The sequence below is a fragment of the Malus domestica genome, chromosome 12 (genome assembly GCF_042453785.1).
Source record: "Malus domestica chromosome 12, GDT2T_hap1".
Taxonomy (NCBI): domain Eukaryota; kingdom Viridiplantae; phylum Streptophyta; class Magnoliopsida; order Rosales; family Rosaceae; genus Malus; species Malus domestica.
In genome coordinates, this window is record NC_091672.1 from 8,925,278 (window position 1) to 8,947,615 (window position 22,338).

At 36.5% G+C, this 22,338-nt stretch overlaps 2 protein-coding genes across 5 annotated transcripts; both read left to right on the top strand.

Annotated features, from left to right (window-relative positions):
- The first annotated feature begins 516 nt into the window (after positions 1 to 516).
- On the top strand, positions 517 to 4,772 carry LOC103423272 (xylan glycosyltransferase MUCI21-like). The gene is made up of 3 exons (XM_008361340.4): positions 517 to 893; positions 1,620 to 1,676; positions 3,280 to 4,772. The coding sequence occupies exons 1-3, from the start codon at positions 677 to 679 to the stop codon at positions 4,593 to 4,595; spliced, it is 1,590 nt and encodes a 529-aa protein (XP_008359562.2). The 5' UTR covers positions 517 to 676; the 3' UTR covers positions 4,596 to 4,772.
- An 8,299-nt stretch (positions 4,773 to 13,071) lies between these two features.
- On the top strand, positions 13,072 to 21,600 carry LOC103423273 (pyridoxal kinase). Of its 4 annotated transcripts, none has more exons than XM_008361341.4 (13): positions 13,072 to 13,309; positions 13,415 to 13,537; positions 14,275 to 14,368; positions 14,491 to 14,595; positions 15,128 to 15,211; positions 15,879 to 15,952; positions 16,292 to 16,356; positions 16,495 to 16,558; positions 18,312 to 18,377; positions 18,777 to 18,833; positions 19,974 to 20,018; positions 20,116 to 20,169; positions 21,190 to 21,600. In XM_008361341.4, exons 1-13 carry the CDS (start codon positions 13,235 to 13,237, stop codon positions 21,328 to 21,330), a joined length of 1,047 nt encoding a protein of 348 aa, XP_008359563.2. In that variant the 5' UTR covers positions 13,072 to 13,234; the 3' UTR covers positions 21,331 to 21,600. The 4 variants fall into 4 exon arrangements, with proteins under 4 accessions (XP_008359563.2, XP_008359566.2, XP_017184446.2 ...); XM_008361344.4 differs by having other exon boundaries at positions 13,087 to 13,309; positions 13,423 to 13,537; XM_017328957.3 differs by having other exon boundaries at positions 13,139 to 13,309; positions 13,426 to 13,537.
- Positions 21,601 to 22,338: the final 738 nt, after the last annotated feature.

Below are 22,338 nucleotides of genomic sequence, written 5' to 3' on the forward strand. Positions count from 1 at the left end.
TTGAGTAATTTCCTGGATTAGGATGCGTGATCCAACAATATTAAGGTTTCACTAAAATTAAAAAAAAACGACTGCAAAACATGTTGCATTATTCTACATATATTATTAATTATTCCACGCAGGCAACCACAAATAGAAGGCACCACTTGTAAATTAGGAGAACATATATAGCACGGGTATATTGTTATGACGACGTTCTATAAGGGTGACTCTTAGCCAACAAAGTTTTCTGCTTTGCGAGGGTTGGGGAGAAACGTCTATTGTACGCAATCTTACCTTTGCTTTGTAAAGAAACTGTTTCCACGACTCAAACCCGTGACCTTTTGGTCACAAATGAACAACATTTCTGTTGCGCCAAAGCTCACCTCATTCAATAAAATAAAATTATGTGAGTTTTAACTCACATATCGTTTTTTCATTAGTACAAGATACCAAGTGATAGTGTATTCGTGGTAGTCGTTCTCATGACTTAGCCTTCTTTTGTTGGCAGCACCCTTTTTTGATTATTCTCTCAACTTTCGTCTCTCTTGTAGTTGAAACATAGCTATACATAACATCTTCTCAATCAACGCAGACCAAGTTCATTTGCCCTCTCTCTCTCTCTCTCTCTCTCTCTCTCTCTCTCTCTCTCTCTCTCTCTTTCTCTCTCTCAACTGTTATTTGCATAAGGAAAAATATGGTATACCATCAGAGATACAAGCAGAGGAAAAAAGGTGAACATCTTACAGAAGAAGATGAAGAGTGTCAGAGCATTATCATGGGGTGTTCAAACTCTGGTTACTCCAAAAGAACAAGGCCCAAGCTTCTCTCTTTCGTCTTTCTCTCTCTCCTCTCTTGTAGCTTCATATTAGCACCTCATCTTTTCTACCCTAATGCCACTTTCTCTCTATTACGTAAGCTTTTCTCTCTAACTTCTCATTTTCATTTTTCATTTTTCTTTCAGTTTCCTTTAATTGTATGCTGAGATTATATAATAACCATATGTAAACCCTAGCTTGTACCCAGATTATATAGAACCCCATGCATAAACCCTAGCTTATATAGTACCCAGTTGGGTCTCTTCACCTATATGCACTTGATTTTGGTTGGATGTTCTAACTCTTTCATGGTATGAGAACCAAGCTAACCACGTATCACACCATCAGTTTATTAGAATAGTGTTTTCACATAACATGCATGAAGTGGCCTTATCCCCTCTCCCCGTCTTCAAGTCCCCTTTTTCGATACATGGTATAGTCATTGAAAATCAAATGATTTTCGAATTATTCAACTTCGTTTGTGTTGTCCACATGTTGGCTTGAAAATTTACCACATGTTAGGGAACGTGTTGAGAATGAATCTCAAATTGATGAGAGAAAGAACCTTGAATGAGCTTATAAGTAAGTTGGGTTACTCCTAGTATTGTCAATTGATTTTGTGGTGAAACCTCAAATTTCTTCAACCCTTCGCCTTTCAAAACATCCACAATATTTTTGAGTTATCTCACATCGTGAAAAGTAAACCATGCACAATAATATAGATAGACTCTATATCTATTGCTGATTGATTTTAAGTTGAATGCTCTAATTTTTTTTTTTCCACTATATTCACGAATAAATATGTACCATCTGCTTTGGTAGGCCTTGCTGCTGATGATATGGTTGCATATGCTCCCTCGAGTTCTTCAATCTCTAACGGTAGAATTCTCTGCTTCTCAGTGGCTTCTATTTGGAATCGATTAATTGTTTTTGTTTTAGTTGTTAATAAATACCTTGCAAAGTTTACCAAACAGTATCACTATCTATTTAGTGTACTGCTGCTAAAAGGGTTGCTATTGCTATTTGATTGATAAGTTGTACAGTAGGGAACCTTAAGCCAAATGAAAGGAATTAAAAATTAATAGCTACAAGTATAATTAATTGGAGAACAACCAATGGTATTTTTTGTTGTTTTGATTGTCAGTGAAAATTTTAATCAAATTAACAACACTGATGAAACTTTAAAATTTGTATGAAAAACTTAGTATTGAGATGATTATATATAAGAACAGAGCTTGTTTACGAGCTTTAATAAAAAAGGATTAACGTGTTAGATTCGAACAAAAATTTAAAGTCATGATTAGCTCAAAACTATTTCCATGAGAATTTTCTTTCAGCACAATTAGATTTTCCTCTTAATTATATAAATCTTGTTTTATATTAACTGACAAAAAAAAAAAAAAAACAAAGAGGAATTGGTTTGAAAAAATCGTTGGCATCAGAAGGCTTATATAGCAAAATAGAAGGCTGGTTATAAGGCTTAGATGGTAAGAAAATTAGAAAATTGTTAGCATAAACAAGTCTTGAACTATCATGAATTGCTAGGAACTTTAAACTACACTCCACCTATGAAGCATATACTTTGTATTGTATAAACTAGCAGACAACAAATAAATGGCTGAAATTTCAGGATGGGCACTAGCCTATTCTGGCCTCCATGTAGCTCCTCCCCCGGTTCCGATGATACTCGAATTGATACCGCAAAAACAATAAAATATGGAACTATTATTGTTATTTAAAAAATATTATTCTACATTAATTTTTTCTTGAATATTTTTTCCTTATGTTTTCATAATAGATGACAAGTGCAAGACAATACTTTTTTACTGATAACAACTCCTAGTAAAACAACGTAAAAATATAACATGAAAACAATATTGATAATATTCCTGAAATTCAAAATTAGTTTTTAATCTGTTCTAGTCTTTTCAACAACCAAGCTGGGTCTGCTGTTTCTCTTTCCTTGTGAAACTCATACAGGGTGAGTGGTCAATTCGAACCCAGACCCTACGTTCTAATTAATCTAATTAATTTAGTCAATATATCCAGTTGAACCGCCACAATTTTATTTCGTCAAGGTGCTCCATGGATCATCAGGTTGAAGTCAAATGAATGGAGCCTGCAAGTTTAAGCATGCTTGCTTGTTGAACCCCGCAACCACTTAAAAAATTGTTATAAATAGGATTAGGATAAAATATGATTGATGTATTCCTAATTTTCTAAGTTTTGATAGAGCTAAAGCCAAATCTAATTAGTACGTCACTTATAATAAGTAAAAAGTTTTAGATTCAATCCTAACTGACACTAAATTATTGTAGATAACCCAATTGTATGGCTTCACCTAAATACCTAAGCTTTTAGTGTAAATAATATCAATGTTTTAAAACTTAATTGAGTACACTTATTTTCTGGAGGTGACACTTATACATTTTCTCTATCTGCAATTACTTTCACTAACTATATATATATGTTGTGGGTGCAGGAACTATATTTTGTGACAGGAGCAGTTTTCGATCAGATGTTTGTATCCTGAAAGGGGATGTAAGAACACACTCCCGTTCCTCTTCCATCTTTGTCTACAGATCCAGAGATAAAAGTAATTTCACAAACTATCTATCGAGCATCGTCGAGGAAAACGAAGAGGAAAATGGGGAAAAGCTTCACCACGAAAAGATCAAACCGTATACCCGGAAATGGGAACCCAGTACCATGGACACCGTCACAGAATTAGACCTCATTGCAAAGACAGATGGCACTCCAGGAAAGCAACATGAGTGTGATGTCCAACATGAGGTTCCGGCCATATTCTTCTCAACGGCGGGCTATACCGGTAATGTTTATCATGAATTCAACGATGGTATTATGCCGTTGTACATTACTTCTCAGCATTTGAGGAAACAGGTTGTGTTTGTCATCGTTGATTTTCACAATTGGTGGCTTATGAAATACGGAGACATTCTTTCACAACTATCAGACTATCCAGTAATTAGTATCAGTGCAGACAAGAGAACTCATTGCTTTCCTGAAGCTACTGTCGGTCTGCAAATTCACGATGAGCTCACTGTGGATTCTTCAAATATGGAAGGAAATAAGAGCATATTCGACTTTCGAAATCTTCTAGACGGGGCTTACAGGCCTCGAGTTACAAGTCTGATTCACGAACGAGAAGCAAAAAAGAAACTCTCCGTTTCTATGTCTCCCGCATCGAAAAGATCCTTAAAAATCAAGAGAAAAGCACATGAAGCACATCAACTCAAGAGGGCTAGACTAGTGATCATATCTAGAAAAGGATCAAGAGCAATAACCAATGAGCATTTGCTGGTGAAAATGGCTGAAAAAATCGGGTTTGAAGTTGAAGTTCTGAGACCTAATTCGGGGACCGAGTTGGCAATGATTTATTGGGTTCTTAATTCGAGTGATGTCGTGATCGGGGTTCACGGTGCTGCCATGACACATTTTCTGTTCATGAGACCTGGCTCTGTGTTGATCCAAGTTATCCCTCTTGGAACTAGTTGGGCAGCAGAGGAATACTATGGGAAACCTGCAAGAAAGCTTGGGTTAAACTACATCGGCTACAAAATTCTTACCACAGAAAGCTCGTTACAGAACAAGTATGGTAAAGATGATCCTGTTCTTAAAAATCCAACTAGTGTAACAAAAAAAGGATGGGAATACACAAAGGAGATTTATCTTGAAGGTCAAACTGTGAGACTACACCTCACAAGATTTAAGAAGCAGTTGCTTCGTGCTTATGACTGCACCATTGGAAGAACGACTTGGCATTTCGAACAACAATAAACTAGTCATTCTGGAAGCTGTAGATTCGTACATGTTTGATAAAAATTTGTGTACATGTATATAACGTTGAGATTTAAGGATTAAAGAAGGGGCCGTAAAAAAATTGTAAACACCCTGAAGTTTGAGGCAACTCTTCATTCATGTGAATAAAAATTTCTCCTATGACCTTGTTATTTATTTGTACTGTGTTTAAGAGAACCCTTTTGTTGATCCAGAATACAACTACTGGTGGTTGTTTCTTTTGTTATAAAAATTTCCCCGCTGCTGGTTGTTTCTTTGGCGTAACGCCCTCTGTATATGATCGACTAAAATATTTCCGTTCCTCCATATCCCCTGAACAATCCACCCTCCATCACATGACGACCTCCCAGGTCCTGATGACCTAAATATCCTCTGCATTCTTAGGATTAAATTTATTTTGATCCACCTCCACTGTCACTGACGTCTTCATATCTTTCAGTCCTGCTTCGCCACACTGATCGTAAACTGCTCTTTCCTGAGATCACACAAGAACTGAATTCAGAAATACGTTTCATTCTTTTATTTTTCACGCAGTACACCTGTTAATGTACAAAATCAATGAAACTTTGGAACAATGTAAAATGTTTAGTGCTTGGACATTTGAAAAAGCATAGACACTATTCCAAAAACAATATAATATACTTCTGTTCTTAAGTCTTGGATATGAGAATTGACAGAATTGACAAATATCCTTTTCTCCCTTCTAATTGTTAAGGCGCGTTTGGATAAGGGTGAACTTGGATTTGGAGTTGGGTTTGTTATTTGACTATGTGAACAACATTTCCAAGATTGACATCGACAGAATGTAAGTAAATAGACTTGCTCAACATAAGAAGGCGCAGCTAGTATTGGACAATGTGAACACGTTGATTTTTTTAAGATTTAGAGAGGTGGGTTGTTCTAGAAGATAGGGAAGAACGAACTTGTCAACCTAGAGAGTATGAGTTTTTCTTTACAATGGACTAGGATTCTCTCCCTTCATCTTTTCATCTCCTCCTCTCACATTCTCTATTTTTTATTTCTCTTTCTCTAAAAATTAATATGAGATGTTGGCGTGACTTAACCGTGACCGTTCAAATAGAAGGGGAGGGAAGGGAAGGGAAAAAAAGAGGGGAGAGAATCCTACTCCTTTTACAAGAAAGTAAATTTTTTTTTTAAATGTGGGTGAGGAAATAAGACAGTGAGGTGGGTTTATCACCACTCTTTATTAATTGTGTTTAAACTTTATTTATTCTCTTTCCACTAATGCTCCTATTTAAAGGACCTGAATTGTCTGCCCTCCCCATCCCATACCCTTCTCATCTCCTCCTATTTATATGGTCACGGTTAAGCCACATCAACATTTTATATTGATTTTTTTTTATAGAAATAATAAGACAAAAAACAAGGAGAATATAAAATGTTGACGTGGCTTAACCGTGACCACAAAAATAGGAGGATGATGGGAAGGGTATGGGATGGGGGAGGGCAGACAATCCAGGTCCCTATTTAAAACCCGTTTGCCAATTAAATCATTAAATTATCCACGTAAATTAGACTCTAATTATTTTATAATTAATACTATTTTTTATACAAGTTTCATTTTTTTGGGACTCCCTTTTTTATTTTATTTTCTATCTGGTTTTACGTACTCTTATTTTGATGTTTGATTTTATGCCCTTCTCAAGAAAAATAGTACATTGCCCAGACAAAAATTCATCTTCATTACCATCATCATTGGCATTTTTCAGGCTATTTAGGTACACACAAGAGGTGGTGGTGTTAAAGAATGGACCATAAGAGGTGGTGGTATTAAAGAACGGCTTGATCGTGCTTTTGCGAATGCCTCTTTGAGATTCTTATTTCTAGAGACTAAAGTCAATCACCTAAAATTAGAGAAGTCTGATCTTTTCCATTTCCTAATTGCACAGCATAAAGCAACCCCAAGACTTCCCATTGTTTGTTTCGGTTCGAGGACATGTGGGTGCATCATGAGGAGTGTGAGGATGTTGTGCATAAGGCTTGAGACCTGAATGTTATGGGCTATCCAATGTTCCAAGTTTGTGAGAAGATCAAGGCCACGAGAGTGGCTCTTATTAAATGGCAATGGGATACTGTCAAGGCTCGACAATTGGAGATTGAGAAGGTTCGTGATCAGATTACGGCCATTGATGGGCAACCTTATACTGCTAGCTCTATTGAGGAACATAGTAGTCTGATGCATCACTTCGACTCTCTGTTGTCTCTGGAAGAATCATATTGGCAGCAGGCTAAAGTGGCATGGATGAAATCAGGGGACTGAAACACAAGGCTCTTCCATCAGATGGCGAATTTTCAAAGGCGAAAAAAAATCATCTCTCGAGCCTGGTGGATAAAAACGGTGCATGGCAGACCAGTGATCGATGCGGTGGAAAATGTAGTTATTGACTGTTTCAACTATATTTTTCAAACCAATGATCGAAGCTTGGGAAATGAAGTAATTGATGTTATTAATTGTAAGGTTACCACTACGATGAATTCGGTGCTTAATTGCAAATGCATCCATCTAAATCTATGGGACCTGATGGTATGTCCCCTCTCTTTTTCCAAAGATATTGGTCCATTGTGGGTAACGATGTGTCAAATGCAGTGATTTCTATTCTCTCTTCAGGGCGTACACAAAGGAAGATCAACTATATGTACGTGACCCTTATTCCAAAACCGAAGAATCCCTGGGAAATCGATCACTTGCATCCCATAAGCTTGTGTAATGTGGTCTATAAGATCATTTCGAAGGTTATAGCAAACAGATTGAAGGTCGTTCTACCCCAAATTATCTCTCCAAACCAGAGCGCGATTTCTTTGTTTGATAGGAGAAGGGGGAAGAAAGGTTTTTTTTTTCTTCCCCTTAAACTCAATATGAGCAAGGCCTATGATCGAGTTGAATGGGGTTATTTTGAGAGGGTGATGGTGAAAATGGGATTTGAAAGGTCTTGGGTCAATTTAATCATGATGTGTGTTACGTCGGTATCCTACTCTTTCATGGTAAATGGATCTCTGTGTGTTTACATTCACCTGAAGAAGGGTTTGAGGTAGGGATACCCTATTTCCCTTACCTTTTCCTTCTTTGCCCCAAGGGACTCTCTACGCTTATTGCTTCCAAGGATCGAAGTGGTGATATCCATGGGGTTTCTGTTTGTCAAGGGGCTCTTTTCATTCATCTTCTGTTCGCCGATGACAATTTCAACTTTGCTCGTGCTACACGGCAGGACTGTGAGACGGTTAAGGAGATCATTGGGTGTTTCGAAGGAGTCTCAGGGCAACAAGTGAATTTCCAAAAAAGTGTTATCTACTTTAGTAGAAATATTAAGCAATCTGATCAGGAGTTTCTAGCTTCAGTGCTTGGGATTGTAAGAGTGGATCGACATGAAAAGTATTTGGGGCTCCCTACCTTCATCGGTCGAAATAGATGAGACTGTTTTAGTCACTTCAAAGAAAAGCTATGGAAGAAACTGCAAGGATGGAAAGGTAAAACAATTAGTGCAGCGGAGAAGGAATTACTAGTCAAAATGGTGGCACAGTCGATCCCGCTTTATTTTATGAGTTGTTATCTATTGCCTAAGTATTTTTTTATGAACTAAACCAATTAATTGCTTCTTATTGGTGGAATTAATCAGAGACCTCTAGGAAAATTAATTGGGTGGCTTGGGATAAGCTGTGCTTGCCCAAAAACGAGGGTGCCTTGGGTTTCGTAATTTATACGCTTTTAATCTTGGACTTCTGGCCAAGTAGGGATGGCAGATCATCCAAGAGCCCACTTCTCTGGTGGCGTCGATGTTAAAGGCAAAGTATTTCCCTCATTCCTCCTTCCTTGATGCAAGTGTTCGATCTAATGCTTCTTTTGCATGGTGTAGCATGTGTATTGCTAGAGAAGTTATCTTGCTAGGATCCAAGTGGCAAATAGGTGATGGTACCTCGGTAAGGGTGTGCGGTGATAGATGGTTGCCTCTACCATCCACCTTTCAATTGTTTTTCCCCTAACCGCATGATTGTAATGTGTGTATGGTCAGTGAGCTTATTGTTGATGCTAGATGGAAATTGGATGTGCTTGGTCCATCAATTACACTAGAGGAGATGGATGCAATTCGATCCATTTCGTTGAGCATTTGAGAAATTATGACCGATTAGTTTGGCATTATGACAACTGGGGTTTGTTAACAGTTAAAAGTGCTTATAATGTTGTTTGTAATTGGATCCTCCCCTCAGTTGCTTCCTCGTCAGGGTTTGTTTCACAATACTCGGTGCTGTGGGATTTCCTTTGAAAGGCCAATAGCTCTCCTAAAGTGAAAATGGCGGCTTGGAGAATTATCTCCAACATTATTCCCACAGGGGATAACCTTCATAAATGGCATATCTCGTTGGACCATGCTTATATTCTCTGTGGGGCGGTATCTGAGATGGTATGGCATATCATGATCAAGTGTTGATTCATAAGGTGTAGTTAGCTTGCATCTTCGTTAAGGCTTAGACTTGGGCAGCATTATGGTAAATCTATGTATGAGTGGGCCATGGCAATGGTTAATGAAGTTAGATCGTCGGATTTTGAGTGCATTCTTGTCATACTTTGGGAATCTAGAATGCTAGAAATCTAAAGCTTTGGGTGAAACAACTTCTCATTCTCCAAGTGTTGTAGTGAGGCGCGCCTTTGATTGGTGGCAGGAATACCTTATGGTCAACTGCAGGCCCCTTTTGCCTAGAAGGCATGCTCTCATCCAAAAATGGTATTTTCCTCCACCTGGAAAGCTCAAACTTAACGTGGATGGTGCCTAATGCAAGAAGACTAAGATAGGTGGTATGGGGTTAACATTCCGGGATTCAAATGGAACTTTTGTGGTTGGTGCGAGTTGGAGATTTAGGGACATTTTCTCTCATATTCACATTAAAGCACTCGCAATTAGAGAAGGTCTTTTGATGATGATCGACAGAGGTTTACAAAACATTTCATTGGAAAGTGGTTCACTTCGGATCATTTCTGTTAAAAGGAGTTTTCTTTGAATGTGTTTATTATCAGACCTATCATCGAAGACACTAAATCCTTATTGCAATTGGTCACTGAAGCTACTGCGTCCCATGTTCATCGTCAAGTTAACTCGGTTGCCCATAAGCTTGCTCGTTTTGCTATCTATGGAGGGGATTGTACTTGGTTTAATGAAACCCCCTCATTGATTTGTGATTTAATTGAGGCGGATCTCCCCATTCCTTGTACTGAGTAGCCTATTCCTTGCTTTTAATGAAATCATATCGTATTTTATCAAAAACAGGTACACACAAGTTCAAGATGATTACATGGATTCTAAATGCAATCTGCAATCAGTAACATTGGGAAGATTAACATCGTGATCAGCATCTCCTGCCCAACTAGTAAACCATGTAATTGCATGGAATACTTCTTTCATGATCTGCAACTCTAATAAATTAATATTTTTATCTATAGGGAAGCCAATTATACAGCCCGTTTAACGATGAAAAGATATTGAAATGGAGGTGATTGATTGTGTTGGTATGTTCAGGGTTCGCGCCTAGTGACGATGGTAGTGCGTGGTGTAAAGTGATGGTGGTGGCAATGACATTGTTAAGAGGGTAGGGTGGAGATGATGGAAATTGGCAGTGCCAGTAGTAAGCAGTGGTAATGGCGGTGTCCATGGTGGTGGTAGAAATAATGACAACAATGATGGTAGTGAAGATGAGTTTTTGTCTAGGCAATATATTCTTTTTTTTAGGAGGACCTAAAACCAAACATCAAAATAAAAGAATGTAAAATTAGATGGAAAAAAATAAAAATAAAAAAGAGAGTCCAAAAAATGGAAACGCATATAAAAAATAATATTAATAATAAAATATTGCCTATTTAATTTTAGCCGATTACCCTGAACTTTTATAATTGGTCAATTTTCCCCAAAACTTTAATATTGGCCATCTAAACTTTTATAATTGCCAATTTACCTGCTGGTTGATTTTAAAAGTTTTCATCCATTTTGGTCATGTGCACGATGTCACATCCCGGGCTCTACTCCGTCGTAGCACGATATTGTCTGCTTTGAGCCCCGACCAGGCCCTCATAGTTTTGTTTATGGGAACTCACACGAGAACTTCCTAGTGGGTCACCCATCCTAGGATTGCTTTCGCGTAAACTCGCTTAACTTCGGAGTTCCGATGGAACCCGAAGCCAGTGAGCTCCCAAAAGGCATCATGCTAGGTAGAGATGAGAATATACATATAAGGCTTACAGGATCCACTCCCCTGGGTGATGTGGGATGCTACAATCCACCCCCTTTAGGGGTCCAACGTTCTCGTCGGCGCACTTTCGCCCAAGGATTGGCTCTGATACCAAATTGTTACATCCCCGCCCAAGCCCCCACCACGTCTAGGGCTCGACTCCGCCGTAACACGATATTGTTCACTTTGGGCCCTGACCACGCCCTCACGGTTTTGTTTCTGAGAACTCACACGAGAACTTCCCAGTGGGTCACCTATCCTGGGATTGCTCTCGCCCGAACTCGCTTAACTTTGGAGTTCCGATGGAACCCAAAGCCAGTGAGCTCCCAAAAGGCCTTATGCTAGGTAGATATGGGAATATACATATAAGGCTTACATGATCCACTCCCTTAGGCAATGTGGGATGTTACACACGACACATGGCATTTGCTTGAGCAAAAAGATAATTTAAACCCTAATGTGGACAACATATTGTTTGTTTTTCTTCTTCTGTTCCACTAGTTCACTCCGTATGCTTTTTTTTTTCGAATTTTATCCCTAATGTGAACAACTCTGAATCTTCTCTATGGTCTTGCTCTTTCAACAACATGTTGGGGTTGTGAAGCTATTTCATTAGGGAAAGTGGTATTCACACTCCCATTTTTACCTCCCACACACCCTTGTTAATTTATGGCTATTGATTGTCTCCAATTCATTCGATCCGATGGTCAAAACTTAATAGAAGTGTGTGAGAAGTAAAAATGGGTGTGTAGATAGCACTACCCTTTCATTAGTGTTCCTTGTGGCTTGACTTATATGACCATCTCAATTCACCTATTCTAATTCAAGACTCAAATTCAAATAAGAATAGTAATTACTCATTTCAACAGATTCATTACTAGAAACTGACAATTTATAAAGCTCAGAGGGTAATTGACTATTAAAATTCAAGAGGAAAACTAGCCAATTATAAACATTTTGGAATTAATCGGTTTAAATTAAAATTCAATGAAAGATTGGCAGCTCTTTATAAATTCGGCAGAAAAATGGGTGCTTGTGTGGGGCTTGGCTTGCCACTAGACTTCGTTGAGTGACATTACAATCCACTCAAAACACGGCACGTGACAAGTCTCAAATATAATCTTTTATCATTCTTTTATATTTAAAATTCTCCTAATTATTTTTTCCTACTAATTAATATATACCATGGATCAATCTAACATTTCCTTTTTTTGGTTGTTTTATTAACACTCAAGATATTGCTGAATACATGCCACATAAAAAATTATTATTAAATAACTTGTATACTCTAGTATGACGGACTATTTGTGCCCTTTAAAAATTAAAACAAATAAATAAAAATATGAATACACCCCAAAATTATTTTCTACACATATCCTAATATTATTATTCTTTAGCCTTTTGTATGAGATAAAAGTTTTAGCAGCTTCAGAAGCGAGATCCTTGTTTTTAGGTTTGTGGGCTGGTGGTGTGAAAGCATGCAAATTCTAAATAAACTTAGCCATTTGATTACAAATTCCAGATGTAATTCTACATAAGGTTTGCTAATTCAAATTTTTATTTATTTTTTTGTTTTGGCCAGATGGCTTTGCTAATTTATCATGCTCAATGTGTTGAACAACTTGTATATAGATTCAGTTGTTTGAATTTCTGTTAAAAAAAGTAAGGTCTGAAACTTTATAATGGCATCAAGAGTAAGAAGAAATGACAAAGTTTAATCAATCACTTTCAGTTTGTAATTTGCAAACTTTGCAGTGTCAAGAAAAGCCATGACCTATAACTTCATCTCCTTTCAAGCTCGTTCGGTTTTTTGCAAAGAACGATGTTCATTTTCTCTGCGAATTCTTTTGAAACAGAGGAATACGGAATACGAAATACGAAATTGGGAGAGAGAGTGAAGACCCACGGCAAAACATAAAATGGAGTGAAATTTGGGAAAGAAAAAAAAAAGGGGGAAAAGAAGGACATAAAAAAGGAAACATTAGATTGATCCATGATATATATATTAATTAGTAGAAAAATAATTATGAGAATTTTAAATTAAAAAAAAATAATAAAAGATTATATTTTAGACTTGCCACGTGATTAGTTTTGAATGAATTATAATGTCACCCAACGAAATCCAATAACAAACCAAGTTCTACACAAATTTTTCCCCATCCTCCGACTCAAAGACATAAAAAGTAAAACATAAAGCGATAGAATTTCTAATTTCAATACGTGTAAAATGAGAAAATTAATACGTATCCTGATATTCTCCCCAATTGGCTGCTACGCTACGCAGTCATTTCACAACCCAGACGCCTCCCCCGTGACCCGCCCAATATAAGATACCATCACCACCTAACCCCTTTCATTCCACGAACCTCTCGTCGCCCCCTTTTATGTTTCTTCACTCCGACCTGCTCCTTCACCAGCAATCTCTGGTTCACAGTTTCACCACAAGCTCACATTTTCCGGTACAAAACCAATCGCTGCTCCCCAAAATCTCCACTTTTTTCTTCTTACATTTCGTATCGACAATTCACCTCACTTTGATTTGACCTGTTTGTTTCGTAATCGAGGGAAAAAGAAGGTCGGGAAGCTCTCGAAGCTTGGTGTATCCGGACATGGCTCCGCCGGTCCTGTCCTTGGTTCTGCCCTCTGAGACCGGTCGGGTTCTTAGTATTCAATCTCATACTGTCCAGGTATTGCCGATTCCGTTTACTGATTTTTGGGTGAATTTTTTAGTGTGTTTGGTAGCTGAGAAATTGGAGAAGCTAGAAGCTTTATTAAGGCCTCGTTTGGCACGGCGGCCTGTCATGGACAGGACTATAATATATCCTTGGACTGTACTCGAATCTCGTATAAAAGTCAAAAGTATGGAACTTGATTGATTGGGTAGCTTTTGGCCCGGTGAAGTTTTGGGGTTTTTAGGAGTGTTTGTCGTTATTTAGTCAATCCTTGCCTGCATCTTGTTTTCTTGGAAATAATCTTATTCGTATGATTGAGGTAATGGAATGATGTATGGATTATATGGATAGATGCCCAAAATTGGAGTTGTTGGATTTGTCATAAGTTAGCGAAAAGACATTGTATCGTCCGTCCCATGTTCTAAATAGCTGAGTAGTGACTAGATTCTGATGAAGGTAATCATTTTTTCGTAATTCCTACCCAAGTAGTTCATACTCTGTTCTTATAAAAAACATGGCTTATGTGAAGGTAAGTACTTGATGAGAAATCAAAATTTCATTGTCTCCCTTCTTTGACGTGGACTAGCCATAATTACCTTCCCTGCGTACCTTTAACAAGCCTGAATTTTTAGTTGAGACTTTTTTTGTCAGTAAATATGCGTAATATTTGAGATCGGGTGAGGGATATCCACCTGTCTTTTGTAGATCGTGTTTTGACCTTACATAGTTCTTCAACTTTTACTTCTTTTTAGGGATATGTTGGGAATAAGTCAGCTGTCTTTCCCCTGCAACTACTAGGCTACGATGTGGATCCAATTAATTCAGTCCAGTTCTCTAACCACACAGGCAAGCTACTTCTACTAAATTCCAACACTCTCAGAACTCTGTGAACCTGTATAAAGTCAAACGTTGTGTCCTAGTTTTAACGGTGTTATGGTCCTGATTCAATCAATCTCAAAACATTGCAGGATACCCAACTTTTAAGGGTCAAGTTTTGAATGGACAGCAACTATGGGAATTGGTAGAAGGCCTTGAAGCAAATGAGTTATTATACTACACTCATCTATTAACAGGTATATTAAACTACTCATGGATTTGACATTTTGAATATCTTGTCTCAACTCCTGTTTACCATGCTGAATCCTTAGGGATAAGATGGTGGTTGGCTCATTGGTGGTAGCATACCAAGATATATCTGCAAGACTGTAGCATGTTCTTGACCTGGATCACGGATTAAAATGACATAAAACATGCTTCCAAAAAATCTGAAAGAAATCATTCTTCTAGATATTAATGAAAGAAACAACCATTAATGCCTCTCATATTTTTCTAATGTCACCAAGCATATTAACTTTCCTCATTCTTTCTTTGTTTCAGTGATATTTTTTCTTCTGTATTTTTAGAATAAGTTGATGCCATCTTCATGTTTAGAGTCACATAAAACGTCTATGTCCTGTTTTTCCTTTTCTTCCCTGTTGGATTGTAGTAGTCTTTGAAAGACTTCACATAGTAATTTTTATGACTTTCTTGCTCGGGCGAGCTTACGTAATTTTTATTACTTTCCTTTGGGATTTATGTGGCTTTGATCCATTGATGTCTTTGCAGGTTATATTGGTTCAGTTTCGTTTTTGAGCACTGTGTTGGAGGTTGTCAATAAGCTTCGCTCTGTAAACCCAAAACTTACATATGGTGAGTGGATCATTGAATGCTACTTCATAAATCCTTGCCAATCATCAAATATGGTGTGATACATATATACTATCCTTGGTATAGCTGGGAATTTTAGCATCTGAAATTGCTATTCTAACCTCTACTAGGGCTTCTCCTTCATGCTTTCCGACCTGTATGGTTAACTTATACATATGCTTATTATTCTCTTTGCTTTGATTATATGATGCAAGAACGCAAAATACCTGGTGTATGTTCATATCTTTGATTAGATAATTTCTTAAAATTGTTAAAAATTCAAGATACTCTCGTAGTTAGTATTTGTTGGACGAATGAAACCGTAAGTTGTTTATGGGACAACAAGGTTAAGTCATCTAAGAGTTCAAGAAATCCTACAACTTATCTTTCAATTAAATTCATTGGTTTTACACTTCTAAAAACTATGTGTGAATTGGTTGGGACATAAAAAAGAATATTTTTGGAAAGCAGAGTTCTGAAACCTATTGATTACGGGTAAACTCTGTTTGTTCTTTCACTCAAGTGGTATGGAAGCAGTGCATTCCATTCTTATCATCTTTAATTTGAGGGTAAAAGTTGAACGTGATTTTTCATCCTTCTCTCTATATAAAAAGAATAGAAAACTTTTTTTTGTCTCTATTGTAACATAATTCTTGCTTTCCTTCCCCAGTCTGTGATCCAGTGATGGGTGATGAAGGAAAGCTCTATGTCCCTCAAGAGCTGGTAGCAGTCTATCGGGAGAAGGTAAGCACTAAGCAGTTTGACCTGCCTATGTGTGCATGTTCATAGCATGTCATGGTGTTTACATATATTAGGTTAGATAGATGTATTTATTTATTTGGATGTTACTGGTTTGTCAACTACTCAGACTTTAATAATTGTCAAACCAATATCTAATACAATCCGTTTTGTGTTTGTGTAAGATCGGTATTGTTTATAACTTTCCTAAGCATTTAGTCTTGAATTTTTTGCCGATCCAGTAGTTATCTTCGTAAAAAGTGAATGTTTGATAAGTATGTTGATATAGTGGGTTGATAATGAAATTGGTTTAGTAGCTGTTTTCTTATTATGCATTTTTATAAGGTTGTCCCAGTGGCTTCAATGTTGACTCCCAACCAGTTTGAAGCAGAACTCTTGACTAACTCGAGGTAATTGTTTATACTACATTATAATTAGTAAATCAACATTGCTTCCTGTAGTTAAACATCTAATGTTTCTTGGGTGTAACTGCTTTTTTCTCATTTAGTCTCTTTCATAAGTAATAGGTGATACTTATTCTGTAACAGGATTGAATCTGAAAAAGATGGTCGTGAAGCTTGTAACCTTCTTCATGCTGCGGGACCGTCAATGGTACTATTTTTTAGCAAACTTGCTAATGTTTTATATTTTACTGCACATGTCCTGGAGTGTTTCACTTTGTGTTAATGTGATTTTGTTATGGTCATGTTTTATTTTTCCCCAATCTCTGTATCCTCCAAAACTATCTTTGAATCGTTGGTTATATTTTCATTCTGGGATTGTGAGATCTAGATGGGTTTTTGTACAAACGGTCAGCTACTGCTATTCAGTATCTAACTGTCTTGCAAATTGGTTAAGTGATTTGTATCTGTTTTCTTAGAGACAGAAATATAGAGACCATAAATGGCACTGTAAATGGTCCAGTGCTCTTGGATCAACAGGATATTTTATGTCTGGCTTATTGTATTGGTGCAGTGCATTAATTCAAATTCACAATGCATATAGCCATATACATGGACACCTTTGGTATTTCTAAGCAAATTCATGGGACTAATTTGTTAAGGATACTTTCAAACCAATTCATTTTAGTTAATATATTGTGGGTGGGTGGGTGTGTGGGGTGGGTGGGTTTGTTGTCTATGCAATTCGCCCTGGTAAAGATAAATAAGACCTCATTAGGGACTGAAGGTATCAGTCAGAAAATACAAAGCTTTTCCTAGTTAGAGATGAGCCTTGTGTCTCAGGTGAATTTCACCTGAGAATAAACTATACAGTGCGATCGCAGAATTGATTGGAGAAACAGCAGAATCCTTTAATGGATCAAATGTCTTTTCATTTCTGCCCGTCAGTGCTGTAGAGTCATCAATGGTTGCCATATTGCTACTTTTAATTTAAGGTTGTCATTTCAAGGCTCCATCTGCAACCGCATATTTAATTATTTCCTTCAGCTTGTTAGGTAATTTATTTATACAACTCTCGGATAAACTATCAACTCCGTTTATCTCATAGAAGCCAAGTAAGCTTGCTGTACATGTTATAGGGTATATAATGTGATGATTATGGCCTTCTTAGAAGTTTACACCTTTTGGAGTGCTCTTCTTAAGTGGCTTCTAATCGAGGGACTCAGAAATTTGCTTCTGATATATGGTTCAATAAACAAAACACATCTGAACCCAACCTACCATTTCTTTAGCTGGACAATTACAATGATCCACATGACTCAACTGATCCACCATTCTTTCTGAATAGATGGTTGGATTTTGGTACCCAAAGAACCTCATAATAATGGCATGCTGTATAGGGAATATGCTTGACACCTGCTGCATCCAACTGGTGATTGTCTCCTACCAAAGGGGACTGAAGTGTAAATCCTATACGAAAACACTTACAAGAAATTTTCTAAAAACAAGCTCACCTGAAATAAAAGAAGAGAAATTCTACATCAGATGGGTATAAATGGGATCCATATGCTGAATATGAGGGGTTTAAGACATTGCCAAATTTGTGTAAAGTATAGCCTGACTCATTTGTAGTTATTTTCCCACTATTTTAATTTAGTTAGTCTAACTCATGGGAAGGCCGAATTGGGTGGAAATTTCAAATTTCTTGATTGTGCACTTTCAATCGATGTTACATCTCTCTCTCTCTCTCTCTCTCTCTCTTCTCTAAGTAGTATTTGTTGAAGGGAAAATTTCTCACGAAAACAATACATGCTTGTTGTACCCCTTTTCTTTGCTCTTCTATTTGATGTTACATCTGTTTTGCTTATTGTATATGTGTAAACTTATTTATGAAATTCTTTTAATTGTTCCATCTCACTTTCTCTGATTCATTTATAGTATAATGTTCATTTGATATATTGCAGGTTGTGATAACAAGCATAAATATAAATGGTAATCTTCTTCTGATTGGTAGTCATCAAAAGGAAAAGGTGAGATCTTGTCTACAAATGAAGTTATTCTTCAGGTTTGGGATCTTTTGTTGGGGTCATTCTAAGTTTGTTGATTCTACAATTTTCAAAATGCTGTCACTGTTTTGAAACTTTTTTATTAGATGGAATAAAATTACTTGTGAGGTTATTCTTCTTTTTATTTAGTATGAGAATTAAAACGACATTTTTGTTCCTCTTAGAATTCACTCTTCCACAGAAAAAAGGGAAAATGGAAATATATATATTATTTTCTTTTATGCTAGAAGCTTCTGAGTGTTTTCTTCACTATAGTCGCTTTTTAGACAATCAAATAAATTTGAACTTTATTGTAATTTATGCCAAGATTTCTTTTGACATGATAGAATGACGTTTTACGCAATTACTAAATCCATGATGTAGGGTCTGCCTGCCAAGCAATTCAAGATAGTGATTCCTAAAATTCCTGCATACTTTACGGTATGAAAATTTCCTTTTTAAGTTTTCATCTGCAAGGCTTTATCCTTTCTAACATATGCATAGTTAGACTACTCACAAAATGCATGTGGGATATCCTTCACTGTATTGTCGAATGTTATGATGAACTGATATTAGAACATTACATTTTTAGTTAATTCAGTGTCTCATAATTTTCGCTTCGTGCTAATTTGAACCATTTATTAAACTCTAGCAATCCCATACCTGCTATGCATGTGGGACAAAACTATGGAAGTGGGGTGCGAAAAAAATGTGGAAGGATTTATTTATTTTGAAATTTTAGATCAGTATAATTACTATTTAATCCTTATTATGCCAATGTTTCTTATTGTAAGTAAGGGTAACAAAGGAAAAAGGGGACATGGTTGGTATTTTTAGAAAGAGGCTGACAAGCCCGCTTCTCTTAATAAAGTATTGATTTTACTTTATAATTATATAACAGCATTTAGAACATGTTCTGCAGTCTGCCCTTTTATTCCATGAATTGTACAGTGTGACTTACTAATCGTCTAATTGGATTGTATGCAGTCAGCTTAGTGTTACTTTTCCAATTAAATATTCTCACTTACCTGCTTGATTACTGGACACCTGGATGGCATCTCATTTCAAGAAAAAAAGGATATCTGGAGATGTTTGATTTTATGTGTTTAGCATGTTGCTAGGTTGTTTTTTTTCAACTCTTTTAGCCGATACAAATCAGGATATGTTGTGCCAATTCCCAAACTGTATTTGTGTTTTAATTTAACTCAAGGTTTGTGCCACCTTCCTTCTTTACTCTACCAGTAATTGGATCACTGCATACAATGTCTATTGTTTACCAAATTTCTGTACAATTACTCAATCAAGGTTCTATATATAATTTACATGTTTAGAAATACTATCTTATACAATATAGATGGAAAAGTTGGAAATACTGGACCAACTTTTATTTTCTTTTTTCTGTATGAAAAGATTTTGGATCAAATTGAAGTTTGACGTGCAAGGTGACAATAGTTAGAGCATCAAATTACCTGTTGTTATCGAGTTTATCGTAAAAGTAGATGTTTTATTCAAGCTTATTAGTTTTTACAGTTTGGTTCATAAGATCCTGTAGATTGACAATTATATGCATGAACTTTGTAGGGAACAGGAGATCTCACGACTGCTCTTCTCCTTGGGTGGAGCAATGTAATTCCTTTAAAACCTTATTTTTTTATTGGACTCCTATCCCTACTTGGCCGATAAAGCTCCATGTCTATAAATGGTTATTTTTTTTGTTTTCCAGAAATATCCTGACAACCTAGAGAAGGCAGCTGAGCTTGCTGTATCATCCTTGCAGGTATTCCTTGTGGCCCAATTTTTTATTTTGTTAATTCCTGGAGTTTTTTTGTCGTGTGGAAGTATTCTGAATGGCATAAAGCATTATTTGCAATTTCCCCTTTGATTTGAAGTAGGATGTACAAAGTGACTATAGCCACTAATCAAAAGATAGATGAATCAATAAAATGAAAAAGAATACAAAAGCATTGAGTAAAAGCACCAATTTTGGATCTCTTCCGGTGAAGCGTTCTGTTTGACACTCGAAAGATACCAATATATGTAGAGCATGATTGAACTATGGCAGTAAACTATCTGTTGAATTCTATAATATAGAGCATAATCTAATATACCAGGTAGCTTCAGGAGAGGGAAATGGGGAATATTGGTCATCACACGTTGTATTTAATTTCAAGGATCCGAACCGTCTACTTTTCAATTCTTAGTTCATAGATAATCCTTGCTAAATATGGTCAAATTGGAAATGATTGTGTGACCAAAGAAAATGATAAACACTGAAATTTCTTGATGAGAATCAAATAGCTAAATAGTTTCCTTTTTCGCAAGGATGATCTATGAATGGATACTTAAAATTTGGACGGTTTGGATCGTCCAAAACAATGCATAATGGGCACACAAGACACATCCTGGCTATGAATATATGAGTATAATTGAATAGAACTGCTTGACTTGGGATCATGGCTGTTTATAACCACATAATTAATTTTACAAAATTGATTTACTTTATGATGCATGGAAAACTACAATGTTTCCTGCTGGTATCTATCATTCATGGTATAGCACGGCATTTAGACGAGGTGGTTGTAACTGGTAAGTGAAATGCCTGGTAAGGTAGATAACTAGATACCTCCTGGCTGTTAGCGTAGCAAATATTCTTTGAAAAATAATTTGATTTAACCAAGGAAAAGATGAATTTTTGGAGGTCTGGGAATGACTAGAAATAATGGGTGATTGTTGTCACGGATCCCCTTCTTGGAAAACCATGACTGACAGGTTTCGTGTTTAAAATCTATACTTACAGGCTCTTCTGCAAAGGACGATTAGTGACTATAAAAGTGCCGGTCATGATCCCAAGTCAACCAGTCTGGAGATTCGATTAATTCAAAGCCAGGACGACATTCGTAACCCGGAAATCAAATTTAGAGCTGAAAGATACACCTGAATGGTTTGATATATACTTGACATGGTATACACAGTTACTTAGATCGTCATGAAAACTGTTAGACAATGCTATGGTCATGGAAGTTGAATAAATTTCATTTGTCATCGGAATATGTACATGGTTTTTGACACTTGCAAAAAAATGGTTTAGTATTACCCAAAAGAAATAGTTGAAGAATTGTTCAATGTCTTTGTTTTTCTATTTGCCTGTGCAATTTTGCAACCGTAAAGACAGCAAATTTCATAAATTTGAAAAAGAATTTCAGTATTATTTGAAGTGAATTTTCCTTTACTCATGATCGTAGTTTTCAACGGTGATAGATTTAACAATTTTCCTCGCATGCTCATTTCCTCCTTCTGCACATCATTGTATGATTTTGTCGTTGATTCTCTTTTTATTTATTCAATAGGTGTTTAAACTTTAAGGGGAGAAAAAATATATGCAGAAATGGAACCATTGGTGATTAAATCTGAAGTAAGATGTTTTTTCCTTTTAGGAGCCCCGAGAGCAGTGGGGGTAACTTTATTGATTAAAACAATATTTGTTTCCAAAATGCAAAGCAAATAAAATAAGGTGGTGTTATTCACACACCTATTTCTACCTCTCACACACCATGTTCAATTTTTGGTCGTTTGATCGAATAAATAGAAGAAGATCAATGAACAAAAATTAACGTGTGAGAAATAAAAATGGGCGTGTGAATAGTACTATCCTTAAAATAACTAATTGTCGTAACAAAAACAATTTGTTATCTCACCCAAAAAAGTTAAAGTTAGGATCCAAGTAGAACCAACCATCCTGAAGTATGGGATATTCTAGACGTTTAAACCGTTAGATATTTGTTTAAAAATATAAAATTAATATTTCATTGTTAAAATACTCGAAGTATCCCATACTCTAGAGCACCCTTTATTTTTGGCTTGAAAAATAGGTTGAATACCTAATCAATTAGCTACTAAGTAAGAAACCAGTATTTGAGAAGTAAATCATTAACAAACACATAAATAG

Excerpts from the sequence above, each read along its gene's own strand:
- LOC103423272 (XM_008361340.4), top strand. The coding sequence starts at position 677 with ATGGTATACCATCAGAGATACAAGCAGAGGAAAAAAGGTGAACATCTT. Across the intron at positions 894-1,619 it reads TGCCACTTTCTCTCTATTAC|GCCTTGCTGCTGATGATATG; the intron begins GTAAGCTTTTCT and ends CTGCTTTGGTAG. Across the intron at positions 1,677-3,279 it reads GAGTTCTTCAATCTCTAACG|GAACTATATTTTGTGACAGG; the intron begins GTAGAATTCTCT and ends TTGTGGGTGCAG.
- LOC103423273 (XM_008361341.4), top strand. The coding sequence starts at position 13,235 with ATGTTTCTTCACTCCGACCTGCTCCTTCACCAGCAATCTCTGGTTCAC. Across the intron at positions 13,538-14,274 it reads TTCAATCTCATACTGTCCAG|GGATATGTTGGGAATAAGTC; the intron begins GTATTGCCGATT and ends ACTTCTTTTTAG. Across the intron at positions 20,019-20,115 it reads TTCTCCTTGGGTGGAGCAAT|AAATATCCTGACAACCTAGA; the intron begins GTAATTCCTTTA and ends TTTGTTTTCCAG.